The sequence below is a fragment of the Aythya ferina genome, assembly GCF_964211825.1.
Source record: "Aythya ferina genome assembly, chromosome: 2".
NCBI lineage: Eukaryota > Metazoa > Chordata > Aves > Anseriformes > Anatidae > Aythya > Aythya ferina.
In genome coordinates, this window is record NC_140297.1 from 47,246,455 (window position 1) to 47,268,788 (window position 22,334).

At 40.5% G+C, this 22,334-nt stretch overlaps 1 protein-coding gene across 13 annotated transcripts in view; it reads left to right on the forward strand.

Moving 5' to 3' along the window:
• The window catches only part of TRAK1 (trafficking kinesin protein 1), a 137,374-nt gene that overhangs the window by 48,996 nt on the left and 66,044 nt on the right, over positions 1-22,334 (forward strand). For all 13 annotated transcript variants that reach the window (XM_084510752.1, XM_084510765.1, XM_084510766.1 and 10 more), the window contains exons 2-3: positions 3,740-4,032; positions 19,542-19,736. Coding sequence is in view for 7 of the 13 variants with exons in the window: in XM_084510760.1 (XP_084366886.1) it covers positions 3,740-4,032; positions 19,542-19,736 (488 nt within the window). In the remaining 6 variants the exon portion in view is untranslated. The remainder of the gene's footprint in view (positions 1-3,739; positions 4,033-19,541; positions 19,737-22,334) is intronic.

A 22,334-nucleotide genomic window follows, 5' to 3' on the forward strand; every position in this document is an offset into this window, starting at 1 on the left:
TGTGTTTAATCCTGGCTACTGGAATATCAATGTCAAATGACTCTGGAACGGCAAATAGCTTATTTTATTTGTATCTTTAGGAAATACCAGTGTACGAAACTCAACCACCTCCCCATAAAACATTCCGCAAATGAACAAAGATTTTTTTTCTAATGGCCAGAACCCAGAAATTGCTGACTGGTGTGGAGAACTGGTTTTTAATTTACCTCAGAACCTCCAAGCTTAGCTTTTCTCTGATGTACACTAGTAGTTAGAGCTGGATAACTTCTTTTATTTTTATTTATTTTTTTAATCTGGAGTGCAGTGCAGGCTAACCCCAGCTCAGTTTGGGTTTGGTTTCTGTAATCTACACTACCACAGGTACGCTGCAGTCAGAGTACCCTGTGTACTTTTTGGTTACGTTTTCATTGCCCTGCCTGTTGTGTACCCAACCTGTTCTGTAGACGTATTACTAGCTGATGTTGGCATTTGGTATAATAGAATTCAAGCTTTTCATACAGCTAGCCATGTGGATTTGAAGCATTTATTGGGTTAAGCCAGTGTCTGGGTATAAAGGAGGTGTGCAGGAACAAGTCTTTATGCTTTGTCGTTCCTCTTTTAAAGGCAAGTTTTGAATGTGCCCTTAATGAAAAGCTTGCAAGTCAGATGTTTTGCAGAGTAAAATGACCTGGTTGAAAACATTTCAGTGATAAACTTCGCAGAATTAGGGTCTTTCTCCAAACAGGTTTACAGTGCAGAAATAAGTTCAAACATCTCAGATTAAATATTTCTTAAGACCTGGCTCTGTTTATTGACCCCAAACAGTCATTGTACTTAGACTGGCAGGAATGGTGCAATGCAGCTGCTGAGGCAAAAGCTGAATTATGTTCTACTAGGTAGAGTAGAAAAGTTGTTTAAATCCTGTATGTACACACAAATGCTGTTGGCTGCTGTTGACGTACAAGTAGAAAGAGTTAAATGCAGGGTATTTTCAATGAGAAAACTCATAATTTGGCTAGTAAATTGTGCATTGGTTTGGCTCTTAAAAGAAGTAAATAGGAAGCACTGCAACAACCATTTTATGGTCTTCTGGTTATGATCACTGTATATGCTTGTGAGACATTCAAAATATTAATTTTTCATATTTAATGGGTTTACTGTCTGCAACGCCTGTTTCCCTTCATGGATGAATCTGGTAAATACTGCTCGGCTGTAGCTTTTCTTTTCTTGATTGAAAAAAAAATAAAAATATATAGATGAAACTTTAAAGGTGAGGGGAAGTGTGTGCCCTGGCCCAGGGGCTAAGATTTGCCCTGCAGGAGAGGCCGTGCAAACAGTGCTTCTATGGATTTTATAGATCCAGTCCAAACAACAAGGTAAATCTCTTTCGACACAAACTTCGAAGGCAACCTGCAATGTTACGGGCTGGCCAAAGGTGGGTTTGGTCAGGAGCATGTGGGAGATAACATGGTAAATGAGTAGGGATGATCCGGTGTGTCAGACGCTGGATGGCTGTGTGTGTCCAGAGAAGTTTCAAGTCAATTTTGGGAATGTGAGATCTTGCAGACTTCTTGTAGACAAAATACACTGCAGTTTATCAGTGTTGTTCCATTTGGTAGTGTTTTTGATGTTATTATCTTCCTGCAGTTGCCAAGGCAGGGCTTGGCAAAGAGGGGAGAAAAGGGCAAGATGCGTAGGAAGACTCCTGTTAATATTTTGTTAGCTACTCCAAGCCATGTCCTTGCTCACAACAAGTGACTTATCTAACAGTTTCCCAAAACAAATGTGAATTGCAGGTGTGTGGTAGCAGCTATGACAAAATGGAGCCCTTTCAATCATTCAGTCCCTGCACGTCCCCTATGTTTTCTCCCTTACAGTTTAAGCTGGTGGGAAAACGAAGCTTTGCAATTTAATTCCAGCTTCATTGAAACAACTAATTTCTAATACCAGTAATCTCTCTTCTTATTCCTAAGGAGCCACTTGAAAGAGGACTGTTTTAACAATAATTAATACAAGTGACCCCATTGTTCTTCCCAGTCTGTCCTCTGACAGTGCAGGAATAATGGATGCTCTGCAGGGGAACCAGAAGACTTTGTTAAAGCATTTGAGTGAAACTTTCTCTTCCTGCAGCAGCCGCAGGAGTGCACCATTTGTATGAGTGTGTGTGATCATAAACTTATCATATGATTTAATCTTTTCCTGTAGCTATTATGATGATTAAAAAATACAGGTTTCAAGCCTCTTGAGTTTGAGAACTATTTTCAGGTTATGTAATGCTATGCAGAAATACAAATGTATGTAATTGAGGAAAATGTAATGAAATGTCACTTTGTGCATAAGGTTTTGTTTTTTTCCAGAGTTAATATTACCTATACTTTTTCCAGTTGTGGTATTCTGATTTCAGTGTGGATGAGTCATCATCGAGACCCTTTGAGGGGGGGAGAATTTTGTTTTGTTCTTAAGTCTGCAGTGAAAGGAGGGGAGAAAAATTCTGAGAAAAGGTGGTATGAAAGTTGGTACAGTGATGTTACTTTATTGCAGGATTTCCCTGTGATTTACCCACAGAAGTGGGAATGCATAATCTGTAAGGAATGCATAATCTTTAGCGTGACAGTTTATAGATGCTTCAGTCTTGCAGTGAGTTTCTAGAAATAGTCATAAATGCCTTGGTGAAGCAATAACATTGCTTACTGGAAATTCCAGAAAATAAGATGCCAGGCTCCTCAGCATAACTCGAACAGCAAGATAAAATTATCTGCATATGTTCCTGGAGATGAAAGAAAACCACCTTCATAGGATTCTCCAGACAGCTGTTTTATTTCTGCTTCTCAGTGAACCACCAAACAAAGTGTGTTATGTTGCTGCACCTTTGTATTGGGTTGCATCTGCACCTTTTACTTGCAGACCAGTGCATTTGTGTCACATTGCTGGCTTGTTCTCTTCCTTTCCAGTGCAGTCTAGGTATTCTTGTGTAGCCTGTTCCTATGATGCTACTTCTGCCTTGCAACTACTGCATATATAAAATCTTTTTTTCCTGTCCTGCAAGTCTTTTCCCAAGCTTGGTTTTCAGCAATCCCATGATTGCAGCCTCTTTCCCTAGCAGTAATACACATTTGCATCTTTTCTTATGCTGCTCATAGCCAAAAGCAGTATCATACTATGGATTACTGTGGTACCATTAGCCCCTTGCACAAAAGGTTTGGTGAAGTGAGCCTTGTGGAAAGGTAAAGCAATGAAAGGCTAAGCTGTACAGGGTGGCCCAGTGTAGAGGATGAGCCCTGTAGGTCGATCAGTACAAGATCCCAATCATTCCTGTATTGTTTGGTATCAACCAATTTCAAATGATGATGTTCCTAAAGTATCAGTAGAACAACCAGTGATGGGTGGTCTGTCTGCATAGTGTGGCTCCCGTAGCAAGCTGCCCTGGCCTACACAGAGCTCTCCCTTGGCAGAAATGTGAGAAAGTAAGCTGGTGAACGAGCCAATATGGATGGACCATGCTTACTCCAAGTTAGGTGAGGCAAAAACCTGTCTGTGTAATCAGCCATTGGTAAATAACACTATACAAGGAATAGTGCTTTTCTACTTGACGCAACTCTGCAAGCTGCAAAAATAGGCAGCTGCTCTATGTACAGTATTTGACTTTTAGTTCTTGCTGAATTTTTCAGGTTAGATTAATGCTTAGGGAAAAGAAAATTATTCTGATTTATGCTGTTTGGAATGGCTTGAATTAAGCATTTGTTCCTTTTGTGTTTTACAGACTTCTTGAAGCCAGCTCTAGCAAAGAGAAAGAGTTCTGTTTTTGCCAGCCAGACCCAGTCTCCAGTGCTGGTCCCCCTGATGGCAGTTTGTACAACCCTCTGAAACCTGCCAAGCTGGACGCCACAGCTTTGCACGACTGCACTTTGGCCGCCACTGTGCCTCCTTCGGAGCTGTCAAACCATGCAGTCCAAGCCTGTGACACAGGCATTCATGAAGAGCACTATGTAAGTGAAGCAGCGGAAGATGATGTGCCAGACTGCAGAGAGTACAGAGATGCCTGCACCATTACTGGTAAGCAGTCAGATCTTTTATCGTGAGAAGTTAACATAGAGTTAAGCTTCTGTTCTTAAAACATTATGAGGTATCTGGCCCATGGCTAGTGCTGCTGCTGTTGTTCCGTGCTTTTTTTCTTGTTCAGTAAGTGATTTCACAAGAACATGATTTCTTTTTTTTTTTTTTTTTTTTTTTTTTCTGAAAACTCTTTGTAAAGATTAGGATTCTTGCAAAGAGGCTTGATTGATGGCAGTTTTGAAACTAAGATACTGTACTTACAGGCTTAAGTAGTTGAACATTTGGAGCTTGCTTGGAAAGTAAACCAACTGAGAGTTAGGAATGAGGGGAAGAAAATACTGCAGCTTAAAATTATGTTTAACATAATTGAGATTTTTATGTTGATGTGAGAACTTCTTTGTGGGAGAAGGGAATGGAAGAAATGATATGAAGCATCTCGTGTTTTGACTGTATGTCTTTTTGCTTTTCCAAACCATTCTGGTTTTTGTCACGTTAGTTCTGGAACCGTGGAAGTTTATGTATAAAGAACAGCTTCTTTTGTATGCCTGTCTGAAAGATGAAGTACTTTTTTGTCATAGAGTTCATACAAATAGATGGAAAGTGTGCTTAAATACGATATTTTAAACAGAGTTCAGTTCGTAGTTATGTGGTCAGTTGACCCAATTCTTTAGCGTTTGAATAATCATTGTAACTCAGTTCAGTCATGGATATGGCCATGAAATAAATGACAAGCAGTTTCCATTCCAAATGCATGTTTTTTGGCTGGACTGAGCTTCTTTAGCTTAAAGTGACCTTGTCAGTTCCAAGGTCTTTTGGGAAAGTTTGAGTAGTCAGCTGAATTTCAGGAGGGAGAAATGAGAGGACTGAGAAAAAAGATAAAAAGAAGGGCAGGACTCGTCCAGTTGGCTGCCAGATAGCTTTTTCCCAAGTTACTTCCATCCATTTCTAGAATTGTCCGTAGGTCGGAGAACTAGCTAATGGTAACCATCAACAGATATTTGTAGTATGTCTTACGTTAAGCTCTGCCTGAGTGCTGTGTAGTTGTTAAGGGTTGATATTCTGGAACAAAAGGTAAAGGGGAGTGATGCTCCGCATCTCTCTGTACCTTACATCTTGGTATGTGGAAGAAGTGAAGGCATGCATGCACATGCCACACAGAGGGGAATGTGTGAGGAAATGGCAATTACTGCTTGAGGTGATGGGCCTAACAATAAGAATGTACAGAACAGTGCAGAAAGCACTGCTGTGAATAGAAAAAGAGGCTTGCAGTGCCTATTTAGGTATTGCAGGTGAAATTCATGACAGAGTAGTCCACAAGTTAAAATGACAAACTAGTAATTTGGCTGTAATAGCTGCTTGTGCTCAACCTGCTTCATTCCTAGGGAAGATTGCTTTTTGCAGTTAGCCTACCCTCTTGAGTCTTTTACCCTTGCCATTATAACCCTTTTTATTTTCATTCTCTTTAAAACACCATTGTAGTTTGTCTTTTTTTTTTTTTTTTTTTTTTTTTTTTTTTTTTTTTTTGGTAGCACACATGCAGCATGCTGTTGGGGGAGGAAAAAAGCAATCCAATGCCACTGAAGTCAGGAGCTGCTTACCAAACACAGCTGCTTCAGTGCGCAGTTGGAAGCCAAGTGAGACAGGGTTCGGGGAGTTTGCAGCCATTGGGAAAATTCAAGGCTTTTTGCACTGAAAAGAGAAGCAGCAAATTTTACACTGACATTACATTCAGTTGGGTATGCTTCTAGATAAAAGAAATGGTTTGTTATCCAAAACAAGCTCCCCATCCCTGGTTATTCATTATATTTATTTTATTTATTTATTTTGCTGCCTTCCAGATATTTGCTTGGTAGGTAGACCAGAAAAACCTACACTGTTTTCCAGGTTCCTTGTAGAAGTATCTTTCTTGCAAGTCTTGTTGGCTGTGTCCTGTCCACCTCCAATTCTGTCCTAATTTCTTATTTTTTTAAGTAGTTTTTATTAAATTGAGGTCAGCACATGTCACCCTACCTCACACTCTTTCAAGCATGATGCACATTCTGAATCTCTTCTTTTTTAATTATCAGCCAAGTGTGGTTTACTGTTTGATCATGTAATGCTTCTATGGATTAACTGTTCTGCAGCAGTAAATTTGTACTGGTTGTGACCTGGAGGAAAGATGGTAGGACTTGCAGTAGAAATAGGTGTGGTTTGTTGTTGTTGTTTTGTTTTTTTTCTTTTCTGTTTTTCCTGAATTTCAGCTCTTTGCTGTAGTTTGTAAAGGTGCCAAAGGATGAAGACTGAGAGTTGGAAATTGGTCTCTTACTTTCTCTGTAAAATCTCTCCTTGGTTAGTTGTACATGTTGTTATCCAGAGCATACATAGACTTGAAACAAGCAGAGGAAGGAATGTCAGAGGCTTTAATGTGAACTCTTAGTGTAGGCCTGACTGACAGATCAGTGCTATTTACACTTACATTCTCCAATGGGGAAGAAATTGCTCCTATCAAGTCTGCACATACTGTAATTTTCCTTCTGATGCTGAGCATTGACTCGGCCTAGAGCAGACACCTTTAAATACAATAATCGGCGTAATCTATTTTCTTTTAAGGTTAACACCTAGATCCTATTGTAAAAAACATCTGCAAAAGTTCTTGCAAAGAATGGCAAGAAAATCCTGGGGAACTGAGTCACAGTGCCTTGTGGTGATGCCTTCTGAAACGTGACCGGTGAATGGCAGTGAAATTGGGGTTGACTGGGACATAATTTAAGCCTAGGAACAAACTCCATGATACACGTTTTGCTTTTGAATTTTCAAGGACGCCATTGGTGCTCAAAGAATTTTAAATTCTTGTTGCTTTCTTCACATCTGTTCTGCTTGTTGGCAGTAGACAGGAGGCTCAGTGTTCCCTGTCAGCGGTGTGGCCTTCCCTGCCGGGGCCCTCGGAGCTGCAGGTGCCTCAGGCTTTCTGGTTGTGCTAGGCATGTGTGTGCAGATTTCTGTGGGACTGCAACTTCAGATACTTATTAGACAACCCGTCTGGGTTCCTCCCCTGCTTTTGTGGAAGACAGGACCCAAGGGTTACTTTTTAGCTGGGTCATGCTTGATCTCTTTTACTATGGGGCCTAGAAGCAGTTGCAGTGCCATAGCCAAGGGAATGAGCTGTATGAGAGCAGGCCAAGCTGAGAAAAAAAAAAAAAAAAAAGAAAAAAAAAAAAAGAAAAAAAAAAGAAAAAAAAAAAAAGAAAAAAAAAGTGAGAGGTAAAGTACTTAAGCCAGTGTTGAAACTGATTGGGGGCAGCACCCTGAAAAGGCTACTTCTTTCCCACCAAATTTAATGATAGTAAAAGAATCCAAAGCATGTAGTCACCGTAAATGAAGTGTTACTGCTACACAAGTACACATTTCTGAATGTGTGCTAACTTAAGCATAGAGAGGCAAATGAAATAGGTAAATTGATTTATTTAAAAAAAAAAAAAATTTGGAAATGTTTTAATAGGTGTTATCCCCCAAAAAGTTAATTGTGGATCACTTAGTTTCTAAATAGTAATAGTATTAAACCTGTAAAATGAATTCAGTATCTGCTATGTGCAATAGATGTAGTATATTAAAAAAATATATACTATACTTTAATATATAAATAAAGGAATTACTTTATTGTTTTTGTTATCACAATTTAAGTGAGATGTTCAATATAGGCTAAATTAAGGGGCTTCTACTGCTATCACCAGTGAGGTGTTTACAGTTAAGTGGGCAGAAGTGGTCTCAGATATTGAGGCTGGTAGACAGTAGGACAGCACTGTATGGCATGGAAGTGGCAATCTACTACATGTATGAAACACCTATCTTGTCCCAGTTGCATTTCCTTTTAACTTTTTTCTCCCAGCTGCCATTCGTCTGAGACCATAACGATGCAAGTACAGACGTAGCACCATCTAGTGTCCCTTTTTCTAGAAGGGGAATCAGTGCTTCTGAAGGTGTCTGTGTCTTTTCCTGTAATCGCAGTGCAGAAATAGAGACTTCCAGGCAGGTGTTGGTGGAAACAGCTTGGGGAACGGGACTTCCTCCTCTATCTAACACCTCCCACCCTTTTTTGTAAAGAAGGAAGGACGGTAGTCTTGGCACAATGAAGCAGAGTATCACTATTAAGTGTCAGTTCCAATTCTGTGAATTATAAAAGCCTCTTAATCTGATTGCTTTTTCTTTGTCAGCTGCTGTCAGACAAAGGCTGTCCTTCTGGATTGGAGAGTACAATGGGATGGAAGTCTGAAATATCATTGGAGTATGGAGTTACTCTTCTGGCATCCAGACATCCATCACAGTGGATTTACAGCATTTTTTTTTTCTCTCTTAATACATACACAACACAGTATCATTAGCCGTCTTCAGTACATTCACTTTGTCTGCTTTCTCATGTCTGAAGACTCTCCATTTGCAATGATTTTGGCACAGTGTACTTTGTAATTCAAGAGCTAGCTGTTTAATATGCCATGTAGGTTTCCTTCATCCTTCTCTGAAAAAGGAGCGAATGAATGGACCATGATTTAAATTGCCTAGTTCCTTCATTAGTTTGCATAATTCATTTGTTCATTATACTAATTACTCTTTCCAAATGCATGTAGAAGTGTGTTTTCTGGCTGTTGTGGTCTGGGCAATTCCCTGAGGGTTCTTGGGAAATTCTTTGTGATGATAGCTTTTTCCGTGTCTTGTATTTAATGCTTCTCAGTAGGCTATATTCTCTCACAAGTTGATTTAAAAAAAACCACTAAAAGTTACATCCCAGGATGGGGTCAATCCATGAAATCCCTTCTTCTCTCAGCAGGGTGGTCTCTCTCAGAAGTGTTGGTATTTTTTGACCTTGCAGGTCACATAGGTTCCACCTCACTGCAGTGACAGGCAGCCATAGCATCCAAATAAACCAACTTCGTCCTGCTCTCAAGTCTAACGCAATCTCCTTACAGCAAAGGTTTTTGCTGGATTTTCATCCTCTCCCTTGTTCAGGTTTTAATGATCTCTCATGAAACAGAGTTGTTCCTTCCTTCAGATGTTACCACTCTCCCCAGGCCTGCAGAATTTCCATGCCACTTCCCCTATGCTGAAGGAGTGTGGTTTTGTTTGAAAGGCCGAATTTCTCTTCCTTCTGTCTGGAGTTTGGCAAGGCCTGATTACCTGAAGCCAGCTCCTTAAGGATTTGGGTAATGCAGGCTGTTTTAACCTAGAGGGCTTGCTAGAAAGCTTTAATCTTGTTATGTGGGAGGTAGGAAGCTCTCTCATCTGTGACCGGCCTGTGTTAAATGTGTGAGATAGCACCACTGCTGTGTGCTCCATATTCTGAGGCTGTCCAGCGGGATGCTCTGGCTGTGTTTGGTAGCATTTACATGCTGCGTGGTTGTATTCTAAGCCTTTGTGGTTACAGAAGTATTAATAAAGCAGTAACAACTTTGAGTTGCTTCCCTCCATTTGAACCTCTCAGATTGGTGTTGTGGTTATCTTTCCCTTTCAGTGGCCCTTCCTCTACTGCATAAACTTGCTCTAGCACTTCGTTCTTTTTCAGTTCCTATTTTGGGGTACCTCTTCCATGTTTTTCTCAGTTTTGCAGGTATAAGAGAGAGGTGCAAGATTCCATGCATTGCAACTGTCCATCTGTAACTCCAACGATAAATGCCCTCTTGGGTCAGACTGGCTCTTACAGCAGCAATAGCAGATGCTAAGTGTGGAAAACGCATGCAGCTGCTCACAGTAGTCTGTTCTCAGCATGTATATCCCCATCGCGCAGAGCTGCTGTACCAGGGATACAGAGGACACATCCCTGTCTAGCTTTTGCAGTGTCCATTTAGTGTTTGACTCTGTCCATTTCCCTTATCCGCCACATGCATGACATATTCACACACTGGCCTTTTGCCCTTCCATCTCCCTCAGTTTCTCCTTTAAAGTTTGGGAATGTGGCCTCTTACCTCGCTCCATTTACTTTGCTATTGCTGTCACCATTCTCATTCCATAAGCTTGATATCATGTTGGTTTCTTCTCCCTCTTCTTTCCTACCAATTCTTATAAGCAGTTATTGCTAAATTATGAACACCCATTCTTTTTCTAAAGCAAGCCAGATATGCTAGCAATATTAGTGTGAGATTGCTCCCTGAGCACGAGAAGAATGATGGCTTTAATAAATGTAATTCTGTCTAGCATACTATGACTTGCATCATACTAAGAGGAGGAATATATGGGTTTTGTTGTAAGCTATTAATTCTAGAGTGACCATGAAAGCAGCTGCTTTCAGGAATTACTGAAGTCCACCATGACTTTTACTTTGTTTCTAGATTTCCCTTGTTGTGGGAAGCATGCTTGTCCTTCCTAAATGTGCCCTTTACTCAGGGTATGGAAGAGCAGGAGGTTTAAGTACTCATTGGTGTTCTGGGTTTGTTCTTTGGAGAACGAGCTCTGAAGGGCAAGTGCCTGGTGGATTTCCTGGGGTCGTGTGCGTGTCTGTATGCGTGTTGGTCCCCCAGATTGCATTTATTGTGTTGCACATAAACAGGACTAGTAGGCTAAAAAGCTATGTTTGATTATTGGTGCATTCAAGTATGTGAAAATACGTTTATTCCATTGTTTTGCCTCCATGGCATGCAATGTATATATGTTTCCATCCCAAACCAGTAATTTTTCCTGGTAAAGTCAACATTTGTAAAAGAAAAAAAAAATCAAGCTCCATCAGAATTAATCCTTTTTGTGTGTGTGATTCTCAAGCTTTCACAGCTCTTATTCAGAGGCTGGCACACTTTGTAGCTGGGCTGAACAACAAGCAAAAGCAGGACAATTGCTTCTCAGGGCTTTCTGTACTCAGTGAGTTATCAATGGGCTCCTTTGCCTTTTCGAGACATTTGCAGTCTGTCTTGGCAGCTAGAAGGTCCTAGTGGTTAATGGATGTGTTTGTTCTTACTGCTGCTGAACAGTGTGTTGCCAGTATGCATTTGATACATGAATAGCTTTTGTTCTTGCTCTAGAAGAATGGCCGCAGTGGTGGAGTTTCCTTTTTCTTTTTTTTCCCTATTTAATGTAGAAATAAATGCATTAATATGGCTGCATTTATCTACAGGGAGAAGCATTTCCATACTGAAGCAAAACTTCTTTAAATTGATGGCATTGATGTACAGTAGAGACCTAATAGTTTAATGGCCTCTCATCACAGAGATCTGTTTCCCCCTGTTATACCCAGCAGGACTGTGTGTGTAGGATGAAACCACAGCAGAGAGACTTTAACTTAATAAACAATGACATTCCTCACAATAGAGCCACAGTTCCCATAGGTTTTAGCGTTGTTAGCTTTGGCATTCCCTATTTTGTCCGCATCTTTATCTGTTGTGTTTTGCTAAGCCAAGTTTTCTCTCACCTTATCTCTTCAAGATGCTTTCGATTGCCTAATTTAATCAGAATGCCCTACCAGGGAGGCTAACGAGCTGGAAATGCTCGTTATGTATGGAAATGTTTTATGTACCCAAAAATGCAGGAAAGGGCTGGGCCCAGGGTCTTATCTGGGAGGAGGGTCCCATGGCCTGCCCACACCACACATGAGGTTGGCCAGAGCCTGGCATAGCAGAACTGGAGGTACAGCATTATTATTATTTCTTTTTATTTTTTTTTCTGTGCAACAGTGTTCCTGTGGATGAGACCGAGTGATCTGATCCGTCATACCAATTCTCCTTTGTAGCGAAGGAGAATTGTGGTGTGTTCTGTAGCTTACACAAATCTTTTAAATCTGAGAAGGGAGGTTTTTATTTTTTTCCCTAGTAATAAAGCTGGATTTATTCAGAGGGAAGCAGTGGGGGGAGGACAAGCCAAGTGTCTCCTATCCTTGCCCTTGAATGTATGTGTTTGTATACAATATGAAATACGAAAATCTGAAATATGAAATGTCAGATAACTGAAGTAAAAAATAGCATTGTATAGGGAATGTAATGAGAATCCCAGGTTTGTTGTCTTAGCCTTTTCCATGGGCTTGGACTTCTCCTCCAGCATTCCTGTCCTGTGACTGTGTGCCCACACAGCTGCCTGCCTGCCCATGGCTCGTGGCCTGCCTACGCAATGTGGGAAGCCCTGTGGGATCTTTGTGAGCATCAGGGAAAGGGCTGTGGTGGTGCTGAGCTGCAGGTCAGCTCCACCACAGCTGGGGCAGCCTGGAATGGGAATGCCTGAGGTTGGTGCAGGGTGTTTTATTTTCCTAACGAAGACTGATTTTTGACAGGATTTTCCATGTGGAGAGGCAGAAGAACCACTGCTTAACCAGCTCTGGTTAAAGGTGTGGCAGGATCAGCAATTCCAAAATCCTGTCATGCCAGGCAAGTTACAGAAGCTGCTGTGGCTGTTTGAGGAGAGTGAATTTTAAAAGAACAAGATGGTTTTCTCGTTGAAGAGCTTTTTTTCCCCGCAGTTTAGCATTGCAATCAGCAATAAGACTTGTGATGTTTGGGATGCTGAAGCCCTCTTTCCCTTTGGGCAAGTCAATGAGTTGGGAGGATTTATTTTTTTCCTAAATAGTTATTTTCTTTGCCCCAGATATAGTCACACACTTGATGAATATGATATGTAAATTTTAATGTACATTCCTATTTTAGGACTTGCATTAGCCACATTCTGGTCATCCTAGAACTGAAATTGAATAGCAACCTGGTGAGTTTGTTTTTTGACCTCTTACAGGTATATATACAGAGTAATTGTTAAATAATGTCCAAGACATACTTGTGATTTGGACCCCAGGCAGTATTTAATGCCTGTTTCCCTGTGTCCCTTGAGAGCTCAAATACTGGACAACTCCAGGCTGTATTTCCTTCCTTAGAAGACAAGCAAGCAGCCTAATTGCAAGGTTGAAATTTGTCTGCCCTTTTGCTTATCATTTTTATGTGGATCTGTTTGCAACAGTAATGAGTAGTTCACTGCATTCCCTGAATGTCTAAATTTACAGAAAGCATCTTAAAAAGGATGCTGCCAGGAGCATCATACAACCAGGAGCTATCTGCTGGAAAGCATTTACAGAGAGGCCATTTTCCTTGCCTCTGTCTGTGGAATGTGATCAGGCTTTGGGCCTGTGGCCTGATGACAGAGCAGAATCCTAATGGTGTTATGGCCTCTTGGTTGGTTGTCAAGCCAAATTAGGTGACATTTCTCTGAAGGAGTTCCCAGAAGTTTCTCAGCCTGGTGGAATGGGATGACATTTAACGTTACAGAGTTGCATACTCCTTCACCCTTTTAAAACTGGGACGGTCACCGAGAACCATAAATGGGGCACCTCCTGCTTGAAGAGTAGAAAATGTAATGCTTTTTTTTTTTTTTGTCTGAAGGTACACATTCTGTGGAGATTTGTCATTTTACATACAGGGATACAATATTTACAAGTGTTTACCAGCCCTTTGATTTTGAGGGGCACAGGCTCCATTTTGTCTTTCAGTTCATGTTCTCTGTGTGTATGCATCTCATGAGGCAAAGGGGCAGTCAAGATTCACTAGTAGTTCACATGAGATACCTCAAACTGATGAACTTTAATTTCTTGTGTTACATGTGGCTGGACTTTAGCCTCCATGCTGTAACCCTGATCTGCAGAGAATCTTCCTTTTACTTAACTAGTAGGGAGCCAGCACTGGAACTAACCCTTTTCAGGTATTGTGTACTTTAAAAAAAAAATAATAATAATAATAATCTGGTACTTACTGACCAGACATTTTCAAAGAGTTTTTAAGCTTCTCTGTTTTAAACTTTAGAGAACTGTGTGTCAAGGAGGGGTGTAGTATGTGGAAGGGGGTGGGAAATGGGACAGGGCTGAAAACCAGCATGAGGAATAGGTAGTTCCATGAATTATGGTGGTAACTTCTTCATTCTTCCTGCTTTCTGCAGACAATTTCCTTGTTTATCTTATCTATTTTTCTTTCTCTGCTCTTATCTAATTTCTTCTTCCTCAACTGTCTCAAAAGGTTGTGACAAGTTACAAAGTTTTAATTCTGTTATGGGAAATGCAAGAATTTGCCTGAGCCATGGCTTTTCTTTTTTTTTTTTCTTCCCATTTTTTCTTCATAAGAAGAAGGAATTTAGTGTTACTCTTTCTGGCTGTGGGCTGAGCACCAGCTGCTGGGAGGCGATGCCGTGGAGGCCTGCAGAAGGTGTTCAGATTGGGGGTGATACAAGCCAATGACCAAAACATGCATTTTGAAAGCTGCCAAGCAGCACAGCACTCCCCCAAAGCCAGACTGGGAGTCGTGCTGTTCTGCTGGACATACTGCTTCTTCACAGCCACTGCTTCTCTTTTCTCAGAGGAAGCATTTCAAGGTAGCACAGCTGCTTTAGCTGTTTTTGAGGTGTTGGCCTCTGTAAGGCCACAACTCTGGAGGACAGTGCTCCAGGAATGATGCAGTTTCTGAGTAGTTTTCTTCTGGTCTCCCTTCTTTTAACTTGTGTATCGTGACCTGACTCTTCTTGCATGCAATGCTGACCCAAGCATGGTTCATGTCAGGGTTAGGATTATGAGAAATTTCCTGTGTGGGTCTTACTTCATTTATACTTACAGGGATGCATGCTGGTACCATAGGGCTCTCGTCCCAGCAGCCCTGCAAAGAGCAATCTCTTGAGAACCAAAGCCCTGAAAATTCTCAGAGTATTTTAAGAAGGGAAAAAAATAATCCAGTGGGTACTGCAGACTTACCTCTGCAGAGCTATTGGTAGTCCATGTGAAAAGGGACAAAGCTCTTTCAATGAGAAACAAAAAATGACGTTTGTGCTGTCAAGGAATTGAGTAATAAGGCGCTTCTTGCACCAGGTGGCAGTATCCACTGCTAGGAGGTTTCCTAATGACCTGAAAGGCCCTTTAACCTTGAAAGGAGAGCCTCTGCTTGAAAGCAAAGGAATAAAACCATAAAGATTGAGGATAGTTTGGAGTAGAATCAACAGACCTTAGTTAAACATTTTATATTCCATGCTATGACTGTACTGGTTACCTGTATTGTAATGTGTTCCTAAAAAAAACAACCAACCAAAATAAATAAATAAATAAATATTAATAATAAAAATAAAAAAAATTAAAAATCTGCAGATGCCCGACTTTGAGATTTTTAGAATTTGTCTTCTTTCTGCATTTTTTTTCCCATTGCCCTCTTCTCTGTTTTTAGGTTATTTTCTCTGTCTTCTCGGTACTTATGTCAAATTGATACTAAAATTGATTTGGTGCTTTCTGTTTATTCTTCTAGCTAGGTTTCATTTCTATAGTGAGATATATAATCATCTCTTCAGTCAAAGCTGTCAATAGGGGAAACCAAAAGCCAAGTAGGGGATGGAGTGTGACAGATCAGCTGTTTTGGATGACTATGTTGTTTAGAATGAGATCACCAAATCTGTCTACACGTAATTCCCCTGTCTCTCCCATCAACTTTTTCTGTACCTCATCAGTTCTGATGTCTTTATAATTAAAAAAGGAGAAAGGAGATACTAAAGACTAACTTTAACTCAAGCTGAGGTTGAATTGTTTTGTCATAAGGTGCTGGCATATTTCTTTCCATCCAAGATACCCAGAGAAGGGGAAGCACACCAAAAGATAACTCAGATGATAACTTCTACCTAGTTTTGCATCTTCTTTATTGAAAGAGAGGTTTAGAAACTGAGGCAACAACACTATCAAGAAAGAATAGAAGGTGTCTGAAATAAGTTGATTTACTCTCTTTCAGAAAATTTTCAGAGGAAGGGGAGGAATAATGTCAGTAACTCCTACAAAGTACACTGAACTTCTTTATCTTCTGAAACATAGGGCACAGAGAAATTCATTTTGCACCAAAAAGAGGAGAGGTGGGGTGTACCTGCATGTGCCACAACTAAGCTATGAGGGTAGCAAAGCAGTGAAACATACAACTTGTAAAGATAATAGGGAAAAGAAATAACAAATCCACAGATTTTCTTTCTCTGTAAGTAATTATTTCTATGGAGTAGCATTAACTGTAGAATTCTGCAACATGCAAGAGCCTTAGAAAATCTTTCTTCTTAACTGGTTCCTTTCAAAAGCTGAACTTGTAATGACCCATGCTTTGAGAAGAAGTTCCTAATTCCTAAGGCAAACATTCATCTCTTTAAGTTGGTTGTAATTTGCATGTAGAAGTTTCTGTTTACCAAGGATGTCCAGAAAACTGCAACTTTTAAATCACTTAGCCTACTGAAAAAAAATAGATCTGTAACAGAGCAACTTCAGCTGTAGTGTCTTGCATCGTTTATATTAACAATCACTTAATTGTTTTAGATTTATGTTGTTATATTTAACTCAATAGAATGAAGTTACCATATAGGACAAGAGGAAGCTGCTAGAGTTTTATGCCCTCTGTACTTCAGTTAACTTAATAATAAAACATAAATAATGTCCCAGGTGCTCTGAGTAGAGAACTTACCTTACTTGTTTATCCTTGCAATATTAATCAGAAATATTAATAAAAACAATTATTACCTGGAAGCCTCTGTACCTACTCATTACAATAAGTGTCTGCACCTCAGAAAAGCAAGGGGAGGAAAAGTGAAGACTGCGTGACTGTAGCACTGAGAGTATTGCTGTGACTTAAATGGTGAACTAATGTTTAGTCATACGCAACTGTAATTATTGTGTCCTGTTTTTCTAAATAGGTAAATTACATCAGAGCCTGCTCCTATTTCCTGCTGGTATACAGATTTTAAAATCACAATAGAATTTAGTAACAATAGCATCAAAATAAACTGCCTTTGAAGTTACTCATTAATATATATTTTTCAGTTGCTAGGCTTTGAATATCTCAGAAACACTCATGATTTATTATATAATAAGTAGAAAATTGTCTTGGTTGACTTGTATTCCACTATAATTCTTATTTCTTTACTGCCTGTCCTTTATATTCCCCCAGATTTCTTTTTCACAATAAAAGTGTATAGATTTCTTTTGTGTGTGCATATGTGGTAATTTTCCTCAGATTCTAATGGTAACTTTTGCATTTCTAATTTTACTACATTTTATTACACAACAGGCCACTCTGCACAGAGTTAGTTGCTTGAAGCTTTCTTTTTTGATCAATAAAGTCACTTTTTTTTTTTTTTTTTTTTTTTAAATGCTAGTTAAAAGTATAAATTGAAAGCTTGAATTTTTCAAATGTTTTTATTTTTCTGTTTGCAAGAAGACCATTGCAGTCAGGTTGTGTAGACTCATGTTTTTCATGAGAGGAGAACTAACATTTTGTCAGGAAGGGAAGGAAAACTAACCCCATATTCTTGACAGTGAGAGCAATTAGATAACACAAAGATAGATATATAGATATATATGCACATCATATTTTATATACCTATGTATTATATATATGGATGTGTCTAAACATCTTTAAAATGTTTAGTTTACAGCAGCAGCCATTTTATGTAAGGTCAGCTGGCTTCTCTGCACACAGATAGTTGCAGGCACTAAAATGGACATTATCAACACTTAAACTAGTCAGGGCAAAAGAAAGGTTTGTACAGTTAGCGCTTAGCTCTGGAGATGTGGGAATAAGGTCTTGTTTCTCTGCGTAAACTAGTAGTCTCCAAGAGTACTGCAAAGACCTCTTGAAATGACGTATACAGGCACATCTCTTGTCGAACAAGCTCCATAAAAATCGTATTGTTGCACGTGTGAGTGCTCCTGCTAACTTTTGCACATATATTTCTGCAATAAGATTTGGGGAACGTTTCTATATGTCCAAAAGTTAGTAGAACAGTCTGGATGAAAGGAGAGCAGAATACCTCCTAATGTATAATAGTGAACTCCCTGAACCATAAGGTATGGTGCAACTTGCCCTGGTGGGTTTTAGTTTTACTGAGCAGGATCCTGTAAAGAATATAGGCAAGAGATTATCAGTAGGAGTATCATTTGCCCTGAAGTGTGGCTGAATAGTAGCATTCTTGACATTTTAAATTCTTGGGATGATGCTTCTGATAATACAGTTTCTGGATTAGAAAGTTGAAAAAGAGGTAATTGATGGTCTGTGGAGAAGTGTGTGTTAATTGCTTTTGTTTGTTTGTTATTTTTCCTAGAGAAGATGATTCTAGTAGCTTGCAGGTCTGCGTCAGTCCTGCAATAATGAGCTTATCCTGTATGAAAATCTGCATCTTCCTGAGGGAGCAGGGAGAGCAGGGCTGCTTTACAGCTCTGCAGGGAACTGAGGGCGACCACAGGACAGGAAGGGCAGTGTCCTTGGCACAGAGTGCAGTCCCGTTGTTCCAGAGCAGTGCTGCAGTAATGGTTTAAATTGACTCTCCAGTGATGATGAGATAGATGCCAGCTACTGAGTCAGGTCTCAGGACATTCCAGGAACGAGTCAGTATCATCAGAGGCAGAGCTGGGCACAGCTCTGCCCTATAGCACTGTGCAGGGAGGGCAGGGGGCCTTGGCTTGCTTATATGGGGGTGCTGGGTGGGCGGGGGGGGGGGGGGGGAGGGAGTCCCAGTAAGCCTGGGTAGGGCTGTGGGTGCAGTCAGCCCCTGACAGTCTTGGCTATTCACAGTGGAGTGAGTCCTAGCAACCATCCCAAGAGCTATGTATCACTGATTAAAGACAGAACTGCATTGCACAGCTTGGGAGCAGCCTTCCTTAGTGCTTGCTCTTCCAAACCAGGTTTAGATAGCTCAGGGCCTTGTTCAGTTGGGTTGTCAGTCTCTGCAGGGGCTGAGATTCTCATTCTTTCTGGGTTGCTGTTCCCGTGTTTCATCATCCTCATGGTGAAAAAGGTTTTAATTATGCTGAATTGCAGTTTCACATGTTAAAACTTCTGTCTCTTTTCCTAAATTTAAATTTCCAATATAAATTGCAACATTTATGCAGCTGTTGATGGCCCTTGGCATCCATTTTTAAAACTGCGTGCAACGATGATACACTTGTGAATGTGAAGGACTGATAGCACAGAATTCAGGTCAAGATGGTGTTGAAAGGTGCCCTAGAAGTTCTTGCTTGCCAGCCTTGCCATTGTATCTTAAGTGTGAGTTGTGACAGTTTGCTATTGCAATCCTGAATTTCTTCCTGAGAAAAATCTGTCAGCAGCAAAGTACAGTGATGCTGAACTGTGGTCAAAGACCAAGTTAAGGAGAAATGCAGAGTATGCAACCTAAAAATAATCTGTCTAGTAAAACATAAAAAAATGAAAATTCCTATATGCAGTATCCCTTTCTCCATACATGCGTTTTTACAACCCTGTCATGGTCAATGCTCCCTTGTTCTCTATTTTGCCTCCTTCTCTCTAACCTATTAGAGGGAATATTCTTCAATAGATGAGCCCTTTCTTGTAAAAATTGGGCTTTTTATCCTGAGAAACGTGTCCTCCTATTTTGTACTAGTAAATAATCTCATTTGGGGGAAATTTGTGCTAGTCTTATGTCCTAAACCTAGCTGTTTAGCTATCTAGGTGTTCTTTACATGCATAAAATCTTGCCAATGTCAAACCAATTTGATGTTTTTCCTAGCTTATATGTATAGTACTTGGTTTAAAGTACCTAACAGGGTAACTGTCCTTTCTTTCTTTTGTCAGATGTGTGCAATAGTACCAATCTTCCTGAAGTTGAAATCATCAGTCTACTGGAAGAGCAGCTGCCTCATTATAAGCTAAGAGCAGATACAATCTATGGTTATGACCACGACGACTGGCTTCATACGCCTCTCATTTCTCCTGATGCAAATATTGACTTAACAACTGAGCAAATAGAAGAGACCTTGAAATACTTCCGTAAGTCAAAAATGCATAACTTGTACTGAGGAACAAATAAAACAGTGCTATTTTTGTTACCTTCTCTGAAGTGTCTAGGTAATTCTCTTATAACTGTGAAAAGCAAGAGACCTGTTTTTCCAGCTTTAAGGAAATAATCAAAACCAGCTGTTGCGTTTGTAATCTGTGCATACGCCTCTTCACATTATCAAATATTGATGAAACTGCAATACTTTGCAGTTTCAAAGGAATGCAACCTTCCGTTTGTGATCTCCCTGGCAAGAGAATGAAATTTCTGCATCTATAAAAATGTAGAAAGTTAGACCTGTTGAGTTATTTGCTTTTTTTGAACATACCCTCTGACACATTGCTGTTTAGTCTGGTGCCAGTGTGTAACAGCATCACATGATGATGTCAAATCATTTTTCTGCAGCTTAAGATTTTATGAAAGACTTGTGAAGAACCAAACTGAGCATTTAGTTAAGAAGGCTTATCACTTCATTCTTTCTTGTGTTCGTATTCATGCTATTGTACAGAAAAGTACTATTTGTGCCTGGAGAGAAAGCTTGTAGTAGTGTGACCTACTGCATTTTTCATTCTTTTTGTTTGAACTTGCAGATCATTTTATCACAGTCCATGGATTTTTGTCTCTCTGAGTTCTTCCACTGTGGGTATTGACTTAGCTGTGCAAGAAGACAAGACTTTTGTGATCCATGCTTTGGTTGTCCTTTAATTATCATTTATGGTTAAATGATCCTACCTCCCCCTGCTGATGTTTTTACATCAAGTAGAGTTTTGTTGTACTTCTAAATGTGTTGCATGTTAAAATAGTTGGCAGAGCATCCAACTGATAGGTGACGTACTAAAGCTGTAGCTGTTAGATTTAAATGGTAGTGCGTTTACATAAGTTATAGTACGACATAGATTTAGGTAGACTTACTGAAGAACTGTGGAGCTTGGAAGGGATGAGTTACGGGGCTCAACACAAACCTTTGCAAACATGACTTCATTGTATTGTGAAGCACCTGGAGAATTCACTTTGTAAGGAAAAAAAAAGGTAAAGACAAGCATTATGGATATGAAGAACAGAGTTACTGACTTCAGTGCTTCAATAGAAGGCATTAAATATTTTGGTAGATATTTTACATATATTCTACATCTCTTCCTCAATCAAACAAAAACAACATGAAGTGGTGGGGGGAAGCTGAAGTTGATCTATGGAATTAATTGTACAACAGCTCCTTGTTTCATATCAGACCTTTAATGCTGTTAAATGATGACAGTAGTTAGCTAAAAGAAACCTTCTGAAAAGTCAGTTTTCCAGTCTGTAGTAACAGGATTAACCTGGTCACACCTATAAGAAGTTCTATGCAGGGGAACTGTTGTATTAATCACAGGAAAGATGTTTTGCTAATGGGGCAAGGAAAGCAAAAATCAGTGTCAGAGCATCCTAAGTCTCCCGGCTGTGACACTGCTGTGACATATCACTTGTAATGGTGCTTGACTGTTGGGAATGAATAGTAATAGATGCTCCAGTGCAACATCCCTGCCTCTAAATTGGAGAGAAATGGATTTGATGGGCGGACCACATAGTGGATAAGGAATTAGCTGGACGGTCACACTCTAAGAGAAGCAGTCAACAGCTTGATATCCACGTGGGGACCAGTGATGAGTGGCATTCCTCAGGGGTCAGTGTTGGGTCCGGTACTATTTAACAGTGACATGGATAGTGGGATTGAGTGCACACTCAGCAAGTTTGTCGATAATACCAAGCTGTGTGGTGCAGTCAACATGCTGCAGGGAAGGGATGACATCCAGAGGGACCTGGACAGGCCTGAGAGGTGGGCCCATGCAAACCTCACAAGGCCAAGTGCAAGGGCAAGCCTTTGGGCCAGGTCAATCCCAAGTACAAACACAGGCTGGGTGGAGAATGGATTGAGAGCATCCCTGAGGAGAAGGACCTGGGGGTGTTGGTTGATGAGAAGTTCAACATGAGCCAGCAATGTGTGCTTGCAGCCCAGAAAGCCAACCATATCCTGGGCTGCATCAAAAGCAACGTGGCCAGCAGGTCAAGGGAGGGGGTTGTCCCCGTCTACTCTGCTCTCGTGAGACCCCACCTGGAGCCCTGCATTCATCTCTGGGGCCCCCAGCACAAGAAGGACATGGACCTATTAGAATGAGTCCAAAGGACGGCCACAAGGATAATCATAGGGCTGGAGCACCTCTACTACAAAGATATGCTAAGAGAGATGGTGTTGTTAAGCCTGGAGAAGGCTTCAGCTCCCTTATAGCCTTCTAGTACATAATGGGGGACTACAGGAGCGAAGAAGAGGGACTCATTGTGGCAGGACAAGGGGTAATGGCTTTAAACTAAAAGAGGGTAGATTTAGATTAGATATTAGGAAGAAATTCTTCACTGTGAGGGCGGTGAGGCACTGACACAGGCTGCCCCGGGAAGCTGTGGATGCCCCATCCCTGGAGATCTTCATGGCCAGGCTGGATGGGGCTTTTGGCAACCTGGTCTGGTGGGAGGTGTCCCTGCCCATGGCAGTGAGGTTGAAACTGGGTGATCATTAAGTTCCCTCCCAGCCCAAGCCATTCTGTGATTCTATGATAAAT